This window comes from Neomonachus schauinslandi, chromosome 7 (genome assembly GCF_002201575.2).
Source record: "Neomonachus schauinslandi chromosome 7, ASM220157v2, whole genome shotgun sequence".
Lineage (NCBI taxonomy): Eukaryota > Metazoa > Chordata > Mammalia > Carnivora > Phocidae > Neomonachus > Neomonachus schauinslandi.
Window position 1 is genome coordinate 26,364,391 of NC_058409.1, and position 22,126 is coordinate 26,386,516.

Consider the following 22,126-nt stretch of genomic DNA (forward strand, 5'->3'; position numbering starts at 1 on the left):
ATTTATTTATTTATTTATTTATTTATTTATTTATTTATTTATTTATTTATTTATTTGAGACAGAGAGACCACAGGCAGGAGGAAGGGCAGAGGGAGAGGGAGAAGCAGACTCCCTGCTGAGCAGGGAGTCCAACTCAGGGCTCGATCCCAGACCCCTGGAGTCATGACCTGAGCCAAAGGCAGATGGTTAACCGACTGAGCCACCCAGGCTTCCCTCTCCCCTGCATTTAAAGAAGAATGAATACTAATGCTTTTGAAACTTCCAAAAAATAGAAGAGGATAGAACACTTTTGAATTCATTACATCAGTCGAGCATTACCCTGATACCAAAGCCAAAGACATCACAAGGAAAGAAAACCATAGACAGATATTCCTTGTGCATACAGATGCAAAAATCCTCATGGAGATACTAACAAACTGAATCCAATAGCATACTTTAAAGGATTATACACCATGATCATGACACCATGATTCATTACTAGATTTATCCCTGGAATGCCTTCAACATATGAAAGTCAGTCAATGTAATACACCAGTAGAATGAAGGAAAGAAAATCCATGTTTGCATCAGTTCTTACTGAATAAGAATTTGACAAAATCCAATACCCTTTCATGATTTAAAAACAAACAAACAACAAACCAAACAAAACTTAACAAACTAGAAATAGAAGGGAAATTCCTTAACCTGATAATGGGTATTTATGAAAAAATCCAGTTACATCATACTCAGGGGTGAAAGATTGGAAATCTTTCTAATCTAAATAAGATCAGAAAAAAGACAAAGATGCCTGCTTTTTCCATTTTTAAAAATTATGCTGGAAGTCCTAGCCAAAGCAATTAAGAAAAAGTAATAAGATGTATTCAAATTGGAAAGGAAAAATTTTGATTATCTTTGTTTGCATGTGCCTTGATATTATGTATAGAGAATCCCAAAGAATACACACGCCCCTATTAGGACTATTAAACTGAGCAAAGTTGTACGACACAAGGTCAACAACAATAATCAGACATATTTCTGTATATGAACAATGAACAATCTGAAAAAGAAATTAAGAAAATTCAACTTACAAAAGCATCCAAAATAATAAAATACCTAGGACTAGATTTCATCAAGGAGATGAGAGATGTGTGTCCTGAAAACTACAGAACATTGATGAAAGAAATAAGACCGACAATAATGGAAAGACATCCTGTATTCATGGATTAGAAGACTTGTTAAGACTTGTTACAGGGGTACCTTGATGGCTCAGTTGGTTAAGCGACTGACTTCGGCTCAAGTTATGATATTGGGGTCCTGAGATTGGACCCTGAATCAGGCTTCTCACTCAGTGGGGAGTCTGCTTGTCCCTCTGCCCCTCCCCCTGCTTATACTCCCTCTCTCAAATGGGTAGATAAAATCTTAAAAAAAAAAAAAAACAAAGACTTGTTACAAAGACTACCCAGAGAGACCTACAAATTCAATGCAATCCCTATCAAAATTTCAAGACCCTTTTTTTTTTTTTTTTTTTTTTTTTTTTTAAAGATTTTATTTATTTATTTGAGAGAGAGAGAATGAGAGAGAGAGAACACATGAGAGGGGATAGGGTCAGAGGACGAAGCAGACTCCCTGCCAAGCAGGGAGCCCGATGCGGGACTCGATCCAAGGACTCCAGGATCATGACCTGAGCCGAAGGCAGTCGCTTAACCAACTGAGCCACCCAGGCGCCCTCAAGACCCTTTTTTAAAAAAAGAAACTAAAAAGTAAATTCTCAAATTCATATGAATGTGCAAAGCTCCTTGAGTAGCCAAAACAATATTGCATATGAAGAACAGACTTGGAGGACTTGCACTTTCTGACTTCAAAACTTACTACAGAGATACTGTAATCAAAACAGTGTGGTACTGTCATAAGAATAGACATAGACCTATGGAATACAATTGAAATTCTAGGGATAAAACCAAATTAGGTATGGTTAATTGATTTTCGACAAGAATGCCAAGACCATTTAGTTGGGGCAGGAATAGTCTCTTCATCATATGGTTCTAGGACAACTTGATATCCACATGCAAAGAATAAACTTGGTCCCCTACCTTACACCGTATTCAAAATTTAACTCAAAATGGGTCAACGTCCTAAATATAAAAGCTAGAATTCTTAGAAGAAACAGGGGTGAATGTTCATGACCTTGAATCTGGCAATAGATGCTTAGGTATGATGCCAAAAGCACATGCTTTTGTTAAAGGGAAAACAGATAAATTAGACCTCATTAAATAAAAACATTTGTGAGTCTCAGGGAACTCTCAAGAGAGTGAATAGATAAGCCACAGAAAGGGAGAAAATATTTGCACATCATGAATCTGATAAACGGTTAACATGCAGACTATATAAAGAGCTCCCACACTCAACAGTAATAACATCAACAACAAAATAAACAACCCAATTTAAAAATATCCAAAGGACTTGAGTAGACATTTCTCTAAGGAAGATATGCAAATGACCAATAAGCACATTAAAAGATGTTCAAAATCACTAGTCATTAGAATGGGAAATGTAAATCAAAATCATAATAAGATACAACTCCACACCCTAGTTATTACAGCTGTTATAAAATCAGAAACTGTGAAATGGAAAAGAACAAGTGTTGGTGATGTGGACATGAAGAAGTTAGAACCCTTGTGCATTGCTGGTGTGAATGTAAAATCATGTAGCTGCACTAGAAAACATCTCAAAAAGTTAAACATAGAATTGCCATACGATCCAGCAATTCCACTTCCAAGTATATATGCAAAAGAATCGGAAACAGGGACTCAGATTCTTGTACACCAGTGTTCATGGCACCATTGTTCACAGTAGCCAAAAGGTGGAAGCAAATCACATGTTCATTGGCTGATGAATGGACAAAGAAAATGTGTCTATACATAAAATGGAATATTATTCAGCCTTAAAAAAGAATGAAATTGTGATACATGCTACAGTGTGGATAAACCTTGAATGCAATTATGCTAAGTGAAATAAAACAGGTATAAAAGGGCAAACATTGTATGGTTTCATCTATACGAAGTACCTAGAACAGGAAAATTCCGACAGAAAATAGAATGGAGTTTCCTGGGGGGCTGGGGGAGAGGGGAATGTGAAATTACTGTTTATTGGTACAGAGCTTCTCCTTGGGAGGATGAAATAGTTCTGGAAACAGATGGTGGTGATGGTTGCACAATACTGTAAATGCACTTAATTCCACTGAATTGATTGTACACCTAAAAATGGTTAAATACGGTAATTTTCATGTTATGTATATATTTTATCATAATCAAGAACAAAGGTTATGAATAATCAAAACTAACCCCCTTTTCATTGAATTTTCCATTTTAAAATGATGAGTTTTATGGTACATGAATTATACCTCAATTTAAAAAATTTATGAGCTGACCTTTCGGAAAAGAGCAACAGAATAAGATCAAAAAGAAGGAAAAAGGAAGGAAAAGTAGAAGAAAAAAAGGAAAGTAGAAAAAAGGAAATAATAAAGATAAGAGCAAAAATTAATGAAATAGAAAGCAAAGATTCAATGGAAGGTATCAACAAAGCCAAAGTTAGACCTTAGAAAACAATTTTAAAATAACTTTGTTCATGAGACAAGACAAATGGAAGCCCTGAATCATGTTAGGGGTTTTTTTTGTTTAAGATTTTTTATTTATTCATTTGAGAGAGAGAGAAGGCAAGAGTATAAGCAGGGGGGAGCGGCAGAGGGAGAAGCAGGCTCCTCGCTGTGCAGGGAGCCCTATGTGGGGCTCAATCCGAGGACCCCGCAATCATGACCTGAGCCAAAGGCAGATGCCTGATCGATGGAGTAACCCATGTGCCCCTTATATTAGGGATTTAAAAGGAAAATTACAGATACAGTAGATATCAGTAATCTAATAATTTTATGCCAATGAATTTGAAAACCTAGCTGAAATAAGATATTCTAGAAAAAATTTATAAAACTGATTTTCAATAAAAAAGCAAAAACCTGAAATAATCTTTATATGTCTTTATATTTCTTTTAATAGCTACAAAGCATTGAATTAGTAGTTAAAACTTTATCCCTGAAACCTACAAACTAACCTGGACTAGATGGTTTTACATTCATGGAAATACAATTCCAAACATATAAAATGCTTGCAGTGATTAGATAAATGAGTATATTTGCCCTGCCCATAGACAGTTCATCTTGTGAGGCTAGTAAAACCATCATGCCAAACTAGACAAGGATAGTATGAGAAAGAAAAATTATACCCAATTATATGAACATTAACACAAAAATCCCAAACAGAACATTAGGAAACTGAATTAGAAAATGGATGAAAAAGAGTATATATCATTGCCAAATTTTTTTTTTTCAGGAATTCAAGTATTAGAAAAACCTACATATTTTATTAACCAGCTTAAAACATTAAAGGAGAAAACAACCCCATAAGATAATTTCAAGAGAAGCAGAAAAAGTTTATCATAAATATCCTTCAATATAAAAACTTAGCGGGGCACCTGGGTGGCTCAGTTGGTTAAGGATCTGCCTTTGGCTCAGGTCATGATCTCAGTCAGGGTCCTGGGATTGAGCCCCATGTCAGGCTCCCTGCTCAGCGGGGAGTCTGCGTCTTCCTCTCCCTCTTCCCCCACTCGTGCTCTCTTTCTAATAAATAAATTTTTTAAAAATCTAAAAAAAAAGAGATAAAAGCTTAGCAAACTAGGAATAGAAAGGACTTATTTTTAACCCAATTAAGGGTACCTATGTAAAACTTGTATCAAAGTTCACACACAGTGATGAAACTTTAGCAGTATTCTCTTTCAAGGTTTAGAAAAATACTGTCATTTCTGCATAGAACTCCCAAAAGAATCTGGAAAAAATTGTTAATTAATAAAGTTAATACTAATTAATAAAGCTAATAATTATAAAGTCCAGCAAATTTGCTGGATATATGATTAATAAATAAAATTAATTACATTTAATATATCAGCTATAAAACAGCACTTCTAATAACAAAATATGAAAAGTACTTAGACAAAAGATTTAATAAAATCTAATAAATCTCATAAAAGGTGTGTGATTTTTAAAAAATTTTATTTGAGAAAAAGAGAGCAAGAGCACAAGAGGGGGGAAGGACAGAGGGAGAAGCAGGTACCCTGCTGAGCAGGGAGCTCAGCATGGGGCTTGATCCCAGGACCCCAGGATCATGACCCAAGCTAAAGGCAGACACTTTTTTTTTTTTAAAGATTTTATTTATTTGACAGAGAGAGAGACAGCGAGAGAGGGAACACAAGCAGGGAGAGTGGGAGAGGGAGAAGCAGGCTTCCTACTGAGCAGGGAGCCCGATGCGGGGCTCGAAACCAGGACCCCGGGATCATGACCTGAACTGAAGGCAGACGCTTAACGACTGAGCCACCCAGGCACACCTAAAGGCACACACTTAACCAACTGAGCCACCCAGGTGCCCCAGATTTGTGTGATCTTTAAGGAGAAAACAATTCAAATATATGAAGGTTGTTTAAAGAAGACAAAGAAATGGAAAGATCTATCAGACCATGGATAGAAAGGCTCAGTTTCTTAGAGGTGCAGTCTCCCCAAAGTAGTTCATAAAATCAATGCAATTCCAATAAGAAATAAAGGCAGAGTGTTTTTTATGGGTTGCCAAAAGCTGATGCTAAAATTAAGAGAACAAAATGAAAGAGTAAAAGCAAACAAGATGACTTTGAAAGTTAAAAGGGGAGAGAAGGCTAGACTTGCCAGATAACCAGACTTTGCGTAGAGCTTGCGCAATGAAGGCAGGGTGAGGAGGCAGTAGACAGAGAGGCCAGTGCAACAGGGAAGAGTGCTGGGAAACAGACCCTGGTCCATACAGAGACAGCGTACCTGTCAGGGGGGCGCTGTGGGCGAGTAGCCAAGGGGTGCCTTCTGCAGGAAATAGTACTGGGACCCTTGGTTGTGCATATGGAGAAAGTGTGTCACTGGAACTTGGCCTCACAGCAGACACAACTGGGTTAAAGACCCAACGTGGAAGTGACACTTCAAAATGTTTAGAAGAAAATACAGAATACTTGTATGATCTCAGGAGGGGAAAGTTTCTTAAAATACAAAATGTATGTCATGAAAAAATGGTTTGGTTCATTTGATTCCATTAAGATTTTAAACTTCTGTTCATCAAAAGGTCATTGAAAAGGTGAAAACATAAGTCAGCATCAGAGAAGGTATTTGCAACACATATAACAGGTAAAGAATCAGGATTCAAAATATCTGAAAAATTGATTGTTGTGCAGGCCAATAAGAAAAAAAATCCGGCAGAGAATTTGGCCAAAGATAAGAAACAGGCAGTTTACAATTTAAACATATAAAAAGATGTCCAGCTTCATTAATTAGAGAAATGACAAATAAAATAAAAAGTAAGATACCATTGCATATTCATCAGACTGACAAAAATGGAGAAGTTCAACAGAGGGAAGTGTTGGTAAGCTCTTAAAGCAGTAGAAACATTGTGGTATTAAATTGGTACAACAGCTTCAGAAAACACATCTCACTATCCAGTGAAGTTGAAGGTGCTCATATCCTACAACTCGCTAATTCCACTTCTAGGTCTGTAACCGAGGGAAGCTTTACACATGGATATGATAAACTGTACACCAATTACTCACCCTTTTTGTCCTGTTATGCTGTTTGTAATAGTAAAAATTACCAACAAGCCAAATATCACCCAATGGGTAACTAGATAAATGAATTACAGTATTTTCATGAGTGGTATTGCTACATAGTAGTAAAACTATAAACTAGGTTTACACATATCAACATTGATGAATCTCATAGTTTTATTTATTTTTAGAGGTATTTATCCATTTAGGGGTGCCTGGGTGGCTCAGTTGGTTAAGCATCTGCCTCCAGCTCAGGTCATGATCTGGGGTTCCTGGGATTGAGCCCAGCATAGGGCTCCCTGCTCAGCGGGAAGCCTGCTTCTCCCTTCCCCCCGCAGCCCCCCCACCCCCTGCTCGTGCTCGCTCTCTTTCTTTCTCTCTCTCCTCTTCCCTTTGACTCCACACCATCCCCCAGTCCAGTCCGGTCTAAATCTCCCCTCTTGCTGGGTGACTGTGAGAAATCATTCTCCTGCTATCTGTCTCTTCCTCCCTAAGCCACCCCCCACTCGCCCTTCTTGCCAGCTCCCCGCCAGTCTCTTTTCCATTGAGATCTCTTAAAAATGTAAGTTAGCTCATATCTCTCCCTTGCTCAGAATCCTCCAAGGTGGAGGTTCAAATCCAAAGCTCTCACCAGGCCTTCCTACGTGGCCTGCCCCTCCAGCAGCATCTCCTGCTCTGCTTGCCCCTTTCTGTTCTAGCCATGCTGACTTTGCTGTTCTTTGAACAAACCGTTTCTCACCTGAACGCCCTAGTACTTGCCATTGGGGAACTTTGTCCCAGTTTTTATTATGGCTCCATTCCAAGGCCTCTACTCACCGCCTTTTCTTTCTTTCTTTTTTTTTTTTTTTTAAAGATTTTATTTATTTGATGGAGAGAGACACAGCGAGAGAGGGAACAGAAGCAGGGGGAGTGGGAGAGGGAGAAGCAGGCTTCCTGTGGAGCAGGGAGCCCAATGTGGGGCTCGATCCCAGGACTCTGGGATCATGACCTGAGCTGAAAGCAGACGCTTCACCGACTGAGCCACCCAGGCACCCCCACCGCCTTTTCTAAAATAGCTGCCACGACCTGACCAGTCCTTCTATCTCCTTTGGCTGTCTCCTCTACTCCCCTTCCTTCCTACCCGGTATTATATTATCTCTGTATTTGTTTGAGCCTTCACTTCTGTCTCCCCCTACTAGATCATATGCTTCCTGGGGGCTGAACATTTTCTGTCTTATTCATTGTTATGTTTTCCCTACAACAGTTCTTGCTTGGCTCACGGGGCTGCTTAATCAAAGCTGCTTCAGTGAATGAATGCACTGATAACGAAGAGAAAGTTTTATCACTTAAGAAGTACCTTTTGGTAAAATCAAAGCCACTGGAGTTGTAGATGCATGAGAAGAATTTGAGTAAGATTATTTCATAAAGTATAGAAGTAGGAAAAAAGCAGACTGTTCCTCAGAAACAGTTAACTGATTTTCAGTGTGTGTGATGAATGGATGAATATTAGTAGATATTTCAGTATTTCATCTCTGCTCCAAAAAGTTTGGATATTCAGGTTGGCCAGAAAACTCCTGGGATCTTCTCTTTGGGAAAGATTACTTTTAGGTTACCTGAGGTGTTCAGTTGACTTAGACCGGGGTCTAGATGGCCATTCTGTCTTCCAGTCAGTCCGTCATTCTCAAGCACCCTGGGTGTGACCTAGCCCCAGGCTTAGGGCTGTAGGGAGGGAAGATGCAGAAGGGGAAGAGAATCAGACACACTGTGTGTCCGCTGGGTGCCTGTGACCCTGCCCGGGTTTCTCTCTCACGTGGGTGACTGGGGAGTGCCCTCCCCCTGAGATGCACACAGCCGATCTGGTGCCTCAGGCAGGGAGAGGGCAGAATGATGGGGTTCTGCAGCTTGGCCTGACCCTCTGACCCTCGGCTCCCCTGCAGGTCTCTGAGCTGGTCTTTGTGTCCATCTATAGCTCCGAGTTCTGCATGAAGCTCTACGTGGACCCCATCAACTACTGGAAGGATGGCTACAACCTGCTGGATATAATCATTATCATCACTATCTTCATCCCCTACAGTCTCCGCAGATTCAAGGGCAAGCACTACCCCTACCTCAACATTGCTGATGGCATGCAGTCCCTGCGTATCCTCAAGCTTATCACCTATAGCCGTGGCATCCGGGTGAGTGGCCTGGGGGTGCAATGCTCTGGGAGTGCAGGGGCCTGTGTGCCCACCAGCCCCTGAGGAAATCATCATTCTACCACCACCATCCAGTTATTGAATCCTACTGTATGGCAGGTTGATCTTTACCAATGTTACCTCATTTCATCTTAAAACAATTGAGGAAGGGTATCATTGGCTCTATTTTACAGATGAAGAAACTGAGACCCATGGTCACTCAGCAGTTAGATGCCACCCTGAGATCTGAAAGGTGTGGCTGACTCCAGGGGCCATGCAAACGTTTCCTCTCTCCCATACTACCAAAGGGACTGACTTTCTTATGGTACTACAGTCCCAGGCATCTCTAGCTCCTTGGTGGTGCTGGCCTCTCAATTTCAATTATATGCTTTCCCCGTACAGCTAAAAACCTGCTGCTTCTCTTGATGGGACTGGTCTCGTTACTTTGTTCAGGCAGCTCTAGGAATGGTGCTCCTGCTGAGAAGTCATGGGGTGACCGGTCTTCCTTTGGCTCAGGAGATTTCAGAAAACTCCTCATAGCAGACCCAACCTGCCCTGAAGCATCTGTCCTGGGCACAGTATGTTTGCTCTGGCTCTGTGCCCCATGTCCACGCTTCTCCAGGAAGGGGCTGCCTTGGACCCATTTGACCAGCTCGGGTGTGTGTCAGCCTGTTTTGCTGAGAGATTGCCCCTAGCCCAGCCTGGACGTCTGTCTGGGACCTCGGCCCTACACTTAGCAGCCCCAGGCCTGGGGGACGAGATGAGGACAATGTTGAAGAGCTCCCCCTGCCACAGACCCCTGTTTATTCATTGCATGCTCTCATGTAGTCACATGCCTGTGGGTCCCCTCCCAGACAGCAGAGGCCAGGCCTCCTGTCCTTCCCTTAGTGGTGCGGCTCCTGGAAAGAGGTGGCCATAACTCCTACTCCCCACTTCCTTACTTGTCATTTGTGCCCTGGCTTCTTCCCTCCAAAGCAACTAGCCTCTCTGAGGTAGTCAACAACCTCCTTGTCACCAAGTCCATCGGCCAATTCCATTGGCACCCCGTCACTGCCTTCTCTTAGGGTTCCTCCAGCCTCTTGAGCTCGATGTCTTGGGTGCGTGCTGTTTTCTCAAGACTATACCCCAAGTTCTCTTCACCCGCCCCACCCTGCATATCCTCTTTGGGTGATCTTTTCCACGTTTCAGGGGTCTTCACCTTGCCCCCGCTTCTCTCTGACTCCAGACGCACGGCCTCCTGGACGTCTCATGTGCTCCTCAAACCCATCCCGTCTGAGCTGGAAGTCATCGCTCTCCCCCACCCTTGCCTCCCCAGACCCCGGCCCCTCCTCCTGTGGTGTGTCTTTTTGTGAAGGCTGCACCCCACCCCCATTCAACAGCCAGGTCATAAATTTGAGCGTCAGCATTGACGCCTCTGTCTTAAAGTCCTGGTGTGTGGCCTCCTATGTAGTTAGTGACCCGTCCTCATCTTTTCTCCATCAGCACCCACCTTCATCAGGATTCCCGCACTGGCTTCCCACACTCCTGAGAGGGCCCTGGGGCAGGAATGCCCCTGCAGCTGGGGAGAATCTTTAAAGGGTACATCAACTCGTGGCAGCCTTCCTTTCAAACCTGAGAGTGGCTCCCCTTGTTTGTGGCTAGAGATAGACCCTATAATGTGTCCTAGAAGCGGGGAAGGGAGTGTCAGAGGTGCCAGACATTGGAGTCCATGGCAGGTAGGGATGGTGGTAAGGCGGGTGGACAGGAAAGAGGACTGGAGGTCCTTGGGAAGTGGATGCTGGGTGATGAGGACCTCAGACTGAGACAACAGTCAGACAGTTGGAAGTATAGGCTGCTTTTTGCAGGTGTTGGGCACCAAAGGAGCAGGAGCTGAAAGCAGTGCAAGGGCCACTGGGGATGAGGGAGTCAAGGGACAAAGAGGCCTGGGGGATGGTTGATATTCCATAGGGGTGCTGAAGGCCCCGAGGACGATAGCAGCATGGCGTGGAGCCTGGAGGCAGAGATCCCAAGACACGAGGGGGTGTGGTTAGCTAGAAGGCTGGCTCTTTCTGGAAGGAGGGGCTTTGCCCATGGAGGTAGCGTTTCTGAGGGTGAGGCAGGGGTGGCCTCCTGAATCAGGCCAGTGGGGACTAGGCAGCCTCCCTTGAGCTGGCTACTGAGGAGTGATGTCCTGCCGAGGAGCGGGTTTTCAGGTGAGGCCAGGAAAGAGGTCACCATGGAACGAAGGTGGCAGAGACCTCCAGGAGGCATGTGAGGAAGGAGGATGATGGCTGTGGGCTGAGGGAAAGGAAGCCCAGGGCTTCATGGGGAGGAGGGAGCCATATGGGACTGGGGTCTGGGGGAGGGCCAGTGACCGAGCCTGGCACCTTGTCAAGCTGAGGGCACGAGCTGTCTGCCGAGTACATCGTCTTGGCTCTGTCGTGGCAGCCTGGTCTGAAAGAGCCTGAGGTTTAGGGCCTGGCAGGGACACCCCATCTTTCCAGGGCAGCGATCTAGTGATGAGAAGACAGCCCTCCCTGCTGGCCAAGGTCTGTCCCAGGGCTCAGCCTGGCTTGCTTGGTGACTGCAGACCTTTGTTCAGCCTTTGGTTCTTGTAGACATGAACAGAGACCCATGGACATGCAGACAGAATATTCACACAGACATCCATGGCCCATGTTTGACCTCAGGGGTTTCTGTCATTCAGCAGAGCCTTGCATCCCAAAGTTGTTCCCTGGGGACGACCAGGCCACTTGGCTGTGGCTCACCTATGGCCTTCGGGATATCTTAGGACCCCAGATCCCTAGGGGCAGAGAAGTGACTCTATTTACACAGCCTCTGTACATTGGCCAGGTGGGGCTGGAGGTGCCAGAGGTGAGACCCGTACCTCTGCTAATTTATATTCACTGAAATCATAGCCTCAGAGCCCACAGAGCTGGCACTCTGGCACATTCCTGGCTCCTGTCCCCTGATGAATTAAAATGACACTCTCTGCCCCCACTCAGGGCAATAAACCTGTACGGTGAGGGAATAGTTCCGTGTTGTTTTGCACACAGACAGGGTCTGTGGGCTGGGCAGCCGAGGGCCACACTGCCCCTGTTCCTCTGCATTTCAGCCCAAAGAACAACCTTCCGGTGCGGGGCTCCTGCCCCTTGGAGCTCATCACCTTCCCTGCCCTGCCTCTAGCTCTTCCCCATAGCCTGAGTGCCCCGGGGCCAGGAGGGCAGCTCCAGCTTGACCCAGAGCCTGGGAGAGCTGAACTAGGGGCGATGAATTGCTTCCCCAAAGAAAGAGTCTGGGAATTCAAAATCAGGCACCTCTGGGGGCCAGGTTGTGGCTTTGAAAGCCCCGGATTTCCTCGAGAAGGAGCTACCAGCCTGTGGGGTTTGGGCCAACCATCTGCTGGGATTGGATTTCCATACCTCTGGACGGCAGACTAACGGGGCCCGCCTGGACTATGCTCCAAGAACACTGTCAAGGCCAGCCGTCAGGAGTCCCACGTGTCAGGGCTTCTGGAGAGCAGGACTTCTCCTCCGCTGTTCTCCAGGCTGCTTGGCTTTGGCCTCAGGTCGCACTGGGCCTCGGGCTGGCCTAGAAGTGGGACCCCCAGCTTGAGCATGTCCTCCCCCATTCTCCGATGCTCCAGGTTCTCCCACTTGGGGCTGCCCCTTCCCTGCCCGCCTGGGCAGGCCTCTTCTGCGGACTGCGTCCCAGGGTAGCGTTTCTCACGAGTGCTTGCCTCTTCCCTCTCAGTCGTCTTGGGAAAGAAGTTCCGTCTCTGTCTCGCAGGGAGGGAGGCGGTTTTGTACATCTCACCTCTTCTGGAATGAATCCCCAAACCCTGATTCTCTTCCCCCAAGGAGAGGGACGCATTCCCCTCTGCCAGGAGCTGTCCAGCCAGTCCACGTGCAGCACCAGGGCTCTCTGCTGGTCTTTCCGCTGCCCAAGTCATCCCATACTGTCAGCGCTTCACTGTCCCAGGGCTCAGCTCTCTCCAGTATTTCTGTTCTAGTGTGAAGCCAATAAACAGTTCCTTGACCTGGAGAGGGGGGCCCTAGTGGGTGGAGTTGGTGGCACAAGGCAAAGGGCTCAGGAGTTGGTCCTAGCTCTGCCGCTATATTGGCCAAGACTTCTTGCTTTTCTGAGCCTCTGTTTCCTCATCTTGAAACGTGACAGACGATAATGCCTACCTGCTTTAAAATGATATCCGTGGCAGCATCTAGGTAGGTGACCGTGTCTTGAGCACCAAGTGCATGCAAGACTCTGGGGTGTGGAGAATGAACAATGAGGAGCCATACGCTGTGCTCCCCAGGAGTGGTCAACATAGTGGGAGGCCAGACAGATGCCCACTTCCTAGGGGATGACTGAGGTCATGGGATGGAGACCTACCTGTGGAACAGGACCCAGAAAGAATGGGAAGCCACGTTCCCCTCAGCTTTCATCATTCCCATACCCGGGGTAGCTCCGCTACTCCTCCTGGGCTTGGCAGAGCATGCAGAGCTGGCCCTCAGCTGAGAGGTAAGAGCAGACACCTTGGGATGACCCAGAGGCAGGCCCGGGCTCAAGTGGAGTGGCTAGTGGTGCTGCTGGGGAGACACCCAGGCCTGAGGACCATCTGCCCATGGCTGACTGATGGTGGGGCCAGGCACTGCTCAACCACTATTGCGTTGGTCCAGCCCTCAGTCTGGGCACAGTTCCCATCCATCCATCCATCCATCCAACCCTTTATGGGGCCTGGCACTGGATGCTGGGGCCAGCTGGGGTGTGGGCAGACTGGACCTGTCCACTGAGCCCCACTCAGCCTGGCAGCCTGGCCTAGCCCCAGTGCTTCTGCCTTGTAGACACTCATCACTGCCGTGGGGCAGACAGCCTACATCGTGGCCTCCGTGCTCTTCCTGCTCTTCATCCTCATGTTCATCTTCGCTATCTTGGGCTTCTGCCTGTTTGGACTTCCAGACAGGGGTGATCAGAATAACTGGGGGAACCTGGCTGTGGCCTTCTTCACCCTCTTCAGCTTGGCCACGGTACTGTGTTTGGGAACAAGGGTGGGGGCAGGGGCCTTAAGAAGGGAAGGCTAGGGGTGCCTGGGGGGCTCAATTGGTTAAGTGACTGCCTTCGGCTCAGGTCATGATCCCAGGGTCCCGGGATTCGGCCCCACGTCAGGCTCTCTGCTCCGTGGGAAGCCTGCTTCTCCCTCTCCCTCTCCCTCTGCTGCTCCCCCTGCTTGTGCTCTCTCTCTCTGTCAAATAAATAAATAAAATATTAAAAAAAAAGAAGAAGAAGGGAGTGCCAGTTGGTGTGGTTGTGTGGACAGGCTGGGCCTTACATGGGGTCCTCCTCATGTTCAGGTACTTAGCTGGGCTGGGGATGCTAAAGGCTGGCCTCCCAGGACTAAGCCAGGGCCCTGGCCAGGGTTCCATTCCTCTCTCTGATCTTGTGACTCCTTAGAGCATTCCCATTTGTCCCACAGCGTTGTAAAACTTTCAAAGAGTTCTCAAAAGATAACTCATTTGGATCAAGTTTACTTTAGAAATGAAACCCATGTCACATAGGCTTTCTGGGACTAGGCTGAAGTTGCCTGCAAAGCCCAAGTCCAGAAAGAGAGACTCTGGGGTCTTTCTAAAGGAGAGTCTTGCAGAGGAAGGATGGGAGGGGGGGCTTTTGGAGAAGAGCCCCCAGGGCACCTTGGCCAGTAGTATCTGTACCCCATGGAGCCTTGCGTCCCCAGCCCCATGCATGGACTGGAGTCACTGGAAGGGGGCGGTGGTGAGGGGCTGCTGTGAAGGCAGAGCCAGCTGCGTCCTCAGGGAGGCTGGGGCTGCCCCGCGGGGCCTTGGCACCCGGCACACCCTGCCGTGCCCACGCAGGTCGATGGCTGGACAGACCTGCAACAGCAGCTGGACAGTCGCAACTTGGCTCTCAGCCGGACGTTCACCATCATCTTCATCTTGCTTGCCTCCTTCGTCTTCCTCAGTATGTTCGTGGGTGTGATGATCATTCACACTGAGGTGAGGCTGCACTTGTAAGGATGGGGGGGTCGGCTTAGATGTGGCAGGCGGAGCCATAGGCCCAGTCTCCAGGGAGGCAAGGAGGTGGCTCCGTGGGCCCTCCCTTGCCCAGCCCCGCTCTTCTCCCTGGGCCAGGGCATTTCCCTGCCTCGTGATGGCGGTCAGCAAGAAGGGGGCTTGCGGAGTCCCTGCAGCTGCAGAGGGCAGCTTGAGTTGGGGGCTGGCACTGTATGGAGGGGGCTCCTCCTGCTGAGGAGCAATGCAAGGCTAGGGAAGAAGGCAGATGGGGGTGGTGGTATGCCGTGAGAGCCTGCAGCTTACCTCCATCTTCCCCCTCTCTAGGACTCCATTAAAAAGTTTGAGCGGGAGCTGTTGGCGGAGCGGCACATGACGCTCATGGAGGAGAAGCAGGTGATTCTAAAGCGGCAGCAGGAAGAGGTCAGCAAGCTGATGCAGATGCAGGTGGGCCATCTCCCGGCAGGTGGGGAAACAGGCCCATGGACAAAGAGGGCCTTGGGGCCAGTGTGGACGGTAGGTGGTGTCAGCCATCTCTGGTCTTAGGTAAGGCAGGTTCTGATGCCCTGGGTTTTCCACAGTTGGGCTTTATTCTCTACATTTTTGTATATGTCTGGACCTCTGAGAGAGTTGAGTACTGTAGTTATAGTTTCTCCCTTCTTCCGGGGCACAACTCCACTGCCAGGCCTTCTGCCTGGAATGCTCTTGTTACTCATGCTCCCTGGTCGCCAGGCAGCCATAGGCCCTGTCCAGTGTGTGGGGTGAGGCCATGGAGGTCCTGACAGGTGCTACTCAACTCCGGTTTTTCTAAAGTGGAACGAGGATGAGCATAGCAGGCTGGAGATCTTCTGTCAAGCATGATACACCTGTGAAAGCCTGGGGGCGAGCCTTCTTTTTTCAGCCTAAGCTCTCTAAGCTCCTCAGGCTGGGTGCTGGGTGCTCTGCTGGGTCCTGAACCCCTGCCCCTCCTCCCCTCTGCAGCCAGTGCATCCCTCCTGAGCCCCTTCTCTGAGCTGGAGTCATCTACCTGTCTTGGCTGTGCCCGAGTTTGTGCAGGGCAGGGTGAGACCACTCAGGCTCTCACTGGTTCCTTTCTGGGTCACCTGTCCTCATGTCAGTGATGGTGGCTCACAAGGCTGCTGTGGTCAGGGGGGCCAAGGCTTGGAGGGAGTCGGGTGAACCTGTGATTCGGTGCAGGACTTACCCTGGGGCTGGGGTCAGGCCTTTGCCTGGGCCTCTCGTGAGGGGTTCCTGTGCCTTCCTCTTCACTGCCCTCTTTATGCTTCCCTCTCTAGAAAAATGCTGACTACAGAAGTTTCAGTGAGCTGGTAGAGAACTTCAAGAAGACCCTGCGGCACACTGACCCCATGGTCCTGGATGATTTTGGCACCAGCCTGCCCTTCATCGATGTCTATTTGTCCACGCTGGACAACCAGGACACTACGATCTACAAGTCAGTACCCACCCCGCTGCCCCTGGCCCTGGGAGACCAGGCCTTTCCTGGGCCCTAGGCTTCCTTCAGGGTGGGGCCATGGCAGGTGCCATGGGAAAGCAGGGGGACGGTGGCCTGTCTGCAAGTGGCTGAAGTGAGGCCCTTCCTGGGTGTGCAGGACTCCATGTGTGCACGGGGGCTGCATTGCCGTGTGGACAGGCCTGTTGCTCAGGGACCTCTGCTCCCCTGGCCCTCCCTGACCTGCTCTCACTGGCCTTGAAGTGCTGGGTTGGACTCTTCAGGCCCCTCCTCACTACTCACTTTTCAGAAGTCAGACGAAAGAGCACTGATTGGCAAGGCAGGAGCTGAGGCTCCTGGCCTCGTTCTGCTACGACCTTCCTTTGTGACTCTGGGGAGGTCCCTGCCCCTTTTCCACCTGTCACCTGAGGGCTGATGCTCCAAAAGCAGTGTGTGGGGCTTTGAGTTGGCCCGGCCCAGGGCTGTGCTCCGTGTGCTTTAGCTGGAGTTATACCTGACCATTACTGAGCAGGAAGGGGAGGGGCATGGGCACTCAGGAGTCACAGGGAGCTCTTGAGTGAGGACGGACACCAGGAGGCTGGCTTCATGACCGAAGCCTGCTGGAGGGCTTCACAGACTGGAGGAACTCAAAGGAGGGGGTCAGGGAACCTCCACATTTCACCGAAGAGTGGGCCAGGTAGTGTCTGGTCACCTCCACATAGTCACCTCATTTACAGCCCAGGATTTGGTGTCTCCAACCTGACACGTGTTGAAATACCTTACTCCGGGGAACACGGGTAGAGCAGCGGCCCCGGATTCCAGCTGACCCGATCTGGCTCTACAGTCCTTGCTCTTCCCTGCACCCACACCTACCAGGCATGGGGAATCCAAGGTGCGGACATGCAGTGGGCAGGGCTCAGGTGGCGTGGAGCCCACGTTGAGCCCAGGCCCCCTCCCCCTGGTTCCACTTCCAGGCTTCAGGAGCTGTACTACGAGATCGCGCACGTGTTGAGCCTGATGCTCGAAGACTTGCCACAGAAGAAACAGTCCCAGTCCTCTGAAAAGGCTGATGAGAAGTAGGGGGGGGGCGTGGGCACCCAGGCACCGAGGTGCCTCGCAAGCCGTGACAGGCCCTCGTTCAACACAGGCTTTCTGAATTGCCCTCTCTGCAGTTGCTTAAGCTTGTGGTATTTCCCAGCCGTGGGGGGTTGGGCCTGGGAAGAGCCCATGAAGTCCGATTGACTGCCCCCCACAACATGATACAGCCAGGCCTGGGGAGTAGGGGGAGGGATGCTCAAGACTTGCCCTTGGCCAGACGCCATGTCCAGGGGCCACACTGGCTCTCTCCTCCCTTGACCCCAGCAGCGAGGACTCCCTGGGCTCCTGGGAAAGCCACCTGAGGACCCCAGACCAAGAAGGGCCTCCAGCAGCCCCGTAAGCGTATATGGCTCCTTTGAGCTGGGGTAGCCTCACTGATCTTGGAACCTCTTAAAGCTGGGCTCCTCTTTGTGGGTGCCCCACCCCAGGCAGAGCAACATTTCTCTCTAGGCACCTCCTCCCGTGGGGACCCGTCTTTGGAAGCTGACTGCTTTTCTCTAGGCTCACAGTGGTCATGATGCCCCAAAGGGTGCAGGGGACACCTCCTAGAGGGGTCAAAGGAGCAGCAGTATTGGGCACTTTGGGCTGTTGGTTAGTTAGGACTTTTCACTTGAAAGGTGGCATTTTCGGTGTCATTCCTGGCCACATGGCTAGCAGAGTTGCGACACTCCCTTGATCCGGCCATGATGGCATCTTCTGAAGACTCGGGGCGGGGCGGGCAGGGTTGGCTGACACCCCTTGTCCCTGACTGGCCAGGCCAGAGGCCCTGCGGTGCCCCTCTGCTCCCACTGCTGGGGGCTGTTCTCGAGGCCCATTCCTTTAGCAGGGCCCCATCTGACAGAAGGAGGACGGAGTTCTGGGCAGAGCTTGGGCGGCGGGGGACACCAGCACCTACAGTTGAGGGATAAAAAGCCCCAGACCCACCATGGGGAGTCAGGTCAGCAGAAAACATGGGGGCTAAAATTGAGAGTGGTTGGACAAAGGGCCCCCTGTGTGGACCCACGGTCGCCGGGCACAGGTGACAACTCTTCCAAGGCCATGGGACAAGGGCACTTGGAAACCTTTCCTCGTGGTTTTGTTCATACATCCAACTACTATTTACTGAGCTGGGCTGGGTGCTGGGGGTGCTGTCATGAAAACCCACAGTCCAGTTCTGGTCCTCTTGGGGTGCTCGGTTATGTAGAGGAACCAGTAATCCAGCCAGACTGGATGAGAGAAATTTCCCTGAGGAAGTGACAGTTGTTTGCACGCAGAGAGCACGTGTCTTCTAAGAGACTCAAATCATTGCCATTTGCAAATGTTCACACTCACATCGTGTAAAAATGCGGAGAAGGCTTGCTCTGGAGAGTGAGACCCGCCACCATGTTATCAGGGAGCCCTCCGAGGGCAGGGGTGATAGCCTCGATTCCCGAGGTGCAGAAAACTTCATGCCAGTGCCCTTGCGGGGGGGGGCGGGGGTGGTGCTGAAGTATGCAGGTCGTGGGTGCCCTTCGCAGAGCGGGGAGAGGCCCAGGGCTTTATGCCTGTGGTGCCTGGCCGGGAAGGCTGGGGGCTTCCATGGCCGCTCTGGGGGTGGTGCCCCCTCTGTAGGACAGGCCTCGGGCCAGGGCTCTGGTCCGGGCGTGGGGCAAAGCAAACACGGCCGGCTGCTCGCACGGCTGTGGACGCTGTTGGCATTGCTGTGTGCCTACGTTGCTCGGGAGGATATGAAAACACATTCCCCCGCTCTCACCAGGAATCCCAAGAATTGCCTTAGGCCCCTGGAAGTGAACAAAAGATTAAAAAAAAAAAAAACTTGGACTCAGAGAGGTAAGTTGGAAAGTGCCACGGTTTTGGAGTGGGGAGGTCTGGATTCCGTAACTGGGTGACCTTGGACAAGGTGCCAAATCTTCTGAAAACACAGCTATTTCCTCTGAGAAATGGGCTGATAAAACTGACCCACTCTGAGGACCGAACGAAATACATGTGAGAGCGTGAAGAAAGCTGGAGGCAGCAGTGGCCGGAGCTTCCTTGCCGTCGGCTCTGCCTCTGCTGGGCGACCAGCCTCAGCGGGCCATGCTGGTCAGGGGCCGAGAAGGCCTGGGCCAGCCTCAGGGAGGCAGGGAGGACAGTATGGCACCGAGAGCGGGAAGCAGAGGTCAGGAACCGGTGTTGGGGGTGGGCGGTGAAGGGGTCTCCATGGGGAGCTGGCACGGAAGGACCTGGAACGCCTGGGTTCCCACAGGGAAGCCCCGGGCACGGGGCTCTGGGCCACGGTGGGGAGGGCCAGCTGCCTTTAAGGGCACAAGCAGTAGGCTGTCACTGAGCAGGGAGCTGGAAGAGGGTGATGTGCAGAGGGCCGGCCCAGCGCTGGGGGCAGAACAAGCCAGCGGGTATTTGGCGCAAAGTCCCAGAGCAGCATTTCTGTTTGGCTCTATTCGTCTGCAGAGCAAACATTGGCAGATTGGAATTCCCACTTGGGCTCTCACCAACTCAAACAGGCTTGGCCACGACTTTCAATTGATTTGCTTGGGGCAGAAGTGCTCTGCCTGCCCAGGCCTGGCTGAGGAAAGCAGGACCCTTCTCACCAGCCCCGAGCCCTTGGGTCCAGCAGAGCTGTCCCCAGATGGCTCTTTCCTCTCCATCCTGTCAGCCTGGTGGTTTGGTAGCTGCACTGGGATGCAGGGGACCTGGGCTTGAGTCTTTTGGTCACACTCAGGCCCTCCCCTAGCTCCTGTGGGAAGGATCTGGAATCCAAGGCTGGAGGTGTTTGGAAGGTGGCCGGATTTTTTTCTTTTAAACTCTTGTTGATTCCACTAGCAGGAAGCAGTCCCTATATTATGGCGATCCAGGCAGTGAAGGAGAATATAAACTCTATTTATTCCAACAGCCCCTAGAAATCCTACACAGAGATGCTGAGAACCGCACACCTTGTGTTTTTGTCAAATGTGGGTGAGACAGAACACCTCCTAATTCAAAGGGCCCTTTACTCAGTCAGACTTCGCTGTCAGTGGTCTCTCTCCCTGTTTTGGTCTCTGTCCCTGGCCCCAGCTTGCCTGGGCCTGTTCTCTTGGTTCACAGGCTCTCAAGAGAGAGGATAGCTCTGAATTCTTAAGTAGGCTGCCCAGAAGGGAGAGGCGATGGCTGCCAATACGAGTCCCAGGGCTTGGGAAATGACGAGATGGGGGCTAAATGTGATGGAGACAGATTTACTACCGTGTGAGTGCCCCGCTCCTCCCCACATTCCCCACCCCCCCACCCCCGGAGCTCTGTCTGTGCTGGTCAGCCCCACGCCTCACCATCCCTGAGTTCTCTCTTTGATTTTACTCTAGACTCTGGGTGACACAGTGCTGGGGGAGTGGGGGAGAGCATTGGTGCTCTCTTGATCTCCTCTGTGATGGAGAGTCAGGGTAATGGGCAAAACAGAGAGCAAATGAGGAGACCAGTCAGTTTTGATGGGTCTACATAATCAGGAGCTGGGACAGGGAGGGAAGAAGGAAGTAAAAGCCGAGGGCCAAGAGTCAGAGACTTTTAGACAGAGGTTCTGACCCAGATGGAGTGTGAGGCTTGCAAAGGGGAGAAATGGGGATGACACGTGTCCTTGGGGGGTGAGAACCGGGTCCTCACTGATGTTCTTTGAGAGAGGCAAGTCATGGTTGGAATCATTTAAAGATGATTTTTGGTTGCTGACTGTGCCTTTTAAAAAAACATGGAACCCCCCCCGAATGGATTTGACCACGTGGAATCTGGATTATATTCAGGTGGCCTAAAGATCACCGTGTATAATAGAGACCTCTCAGGCTAAAATTGGGAAATGTTAAGAGGGCTTTACAAACGACCACCTGAACCCCCAAGTGGGCTCAGAGGCCTGTAGGTGAAGCACCCCTGGGGGTGGTGGCACAACGTGTGGCTGGCCTTTTGCAAAATGAAACCAAAGCCTCAAAAGAAAGTGCAGAAGAAGCTGAAGGGGGATGAAGAGTCTGTCCTAGAACTCTTGGGACACTGGGGACTGACCCCATGCTCTGTACATTGGTGATGGGACAACGATGTTCTCACAGCGGGGTCCCCCCCTGCCCCACAGTTCAGCACACGTGGCCCTGGACTCTCTCGTTTCCCAGCGGTGCCTTGACACCTAGAATGGAGTCTGAGATGAGAAGACCTCTTCACAACTTGCCACTGGACCAGGGGAGGATGTGTCCGAGCAGAGGTCAGGCCCAGGCTCCGAAGGTACAGCCCGTTCTCGTTGTTGACAGTGGAAACACCACCTTCTGTTTTGTCGGCATTTCTGCCTGCGAGATACTTTCACATACATGATCTGAATCATGTCATGACACTTAGGTATTTTTCATGATTCCCATTAAACAGGCGGTAAAACTGAGGTTTGGAAAGGTGATGGAGCCCCCAGGTCTGTACAACTAAGGAGGAAGAGCCAGGATTCGCAGCCATGCAGTGTGGCTTTTGCTCTCCCACAAAGCTGTGCACCGATCTTGTAAGGGATCGTTAGCTCCATTTTACAGGTGGGTAAGCAGGCACCCACAGGGACCATCACTTGGCCAGGATCGTCATTAAAGGGCCGAGTCAGGATTTGAATGCAGGCCACACATGTACCCACTGCTCTACAGCCTCCCAGTGACCTTGGTCTTTCTTTTCAGAGCTATTTTTTGAACGTTAGAACTCAAGCCCTGATTGCCTTCCGAGCAGGCCCCGAGTCTGCAGTCTGCTGACCCAGTGGCCACTGGCTTGGCTCTGGGAGCCTCAGAGATGGAGAGCACAGCAAGAAGCAATCGGTGCACATGGATGGGTTGTGACT

The 22,126-nt window shown here is 49.8% G+C and overlaps 1 protein-coding gene across 1 annotated transcript in view; it reads left to right on the forward strand.

Annotated features, from left to right (window-relative positions):
* Positions 1-17,319, forward strand: part of CATSPER3 (cation channel sperm associated 3) — a 33,068-nt gene extending 15,749 nt beyond the window's left edge. The window contains exons 3-8 of the mRNA XM_021702026.1: positions 8,551-8,790; positions 13,608-13,790; positions 14,634-14,774; positions 15,117-15,236; positions 16,085-16,242; positions 17,214-17,319. Of these exons, the coding sequence (XP_021557701.1) occupies positions 8,551-8,790; positions 13,608-13,790; positions 14,634-14,774; positions 15,117-15,236; positions 16,085-16,242; positions 17,214-17,319 (948 nt within the window). The remainder of the gene's footprint in view (positions 1-8,550; positions 8,791-13,607; positions 13,791-14,633; positions 14,775-15,116; positions 15,237-16,084; positions 16,243-17,213) is intronic.
* The last annotated feature ends 4,807 nt before the right edge of the window (positions 17,320-22,126 follow it).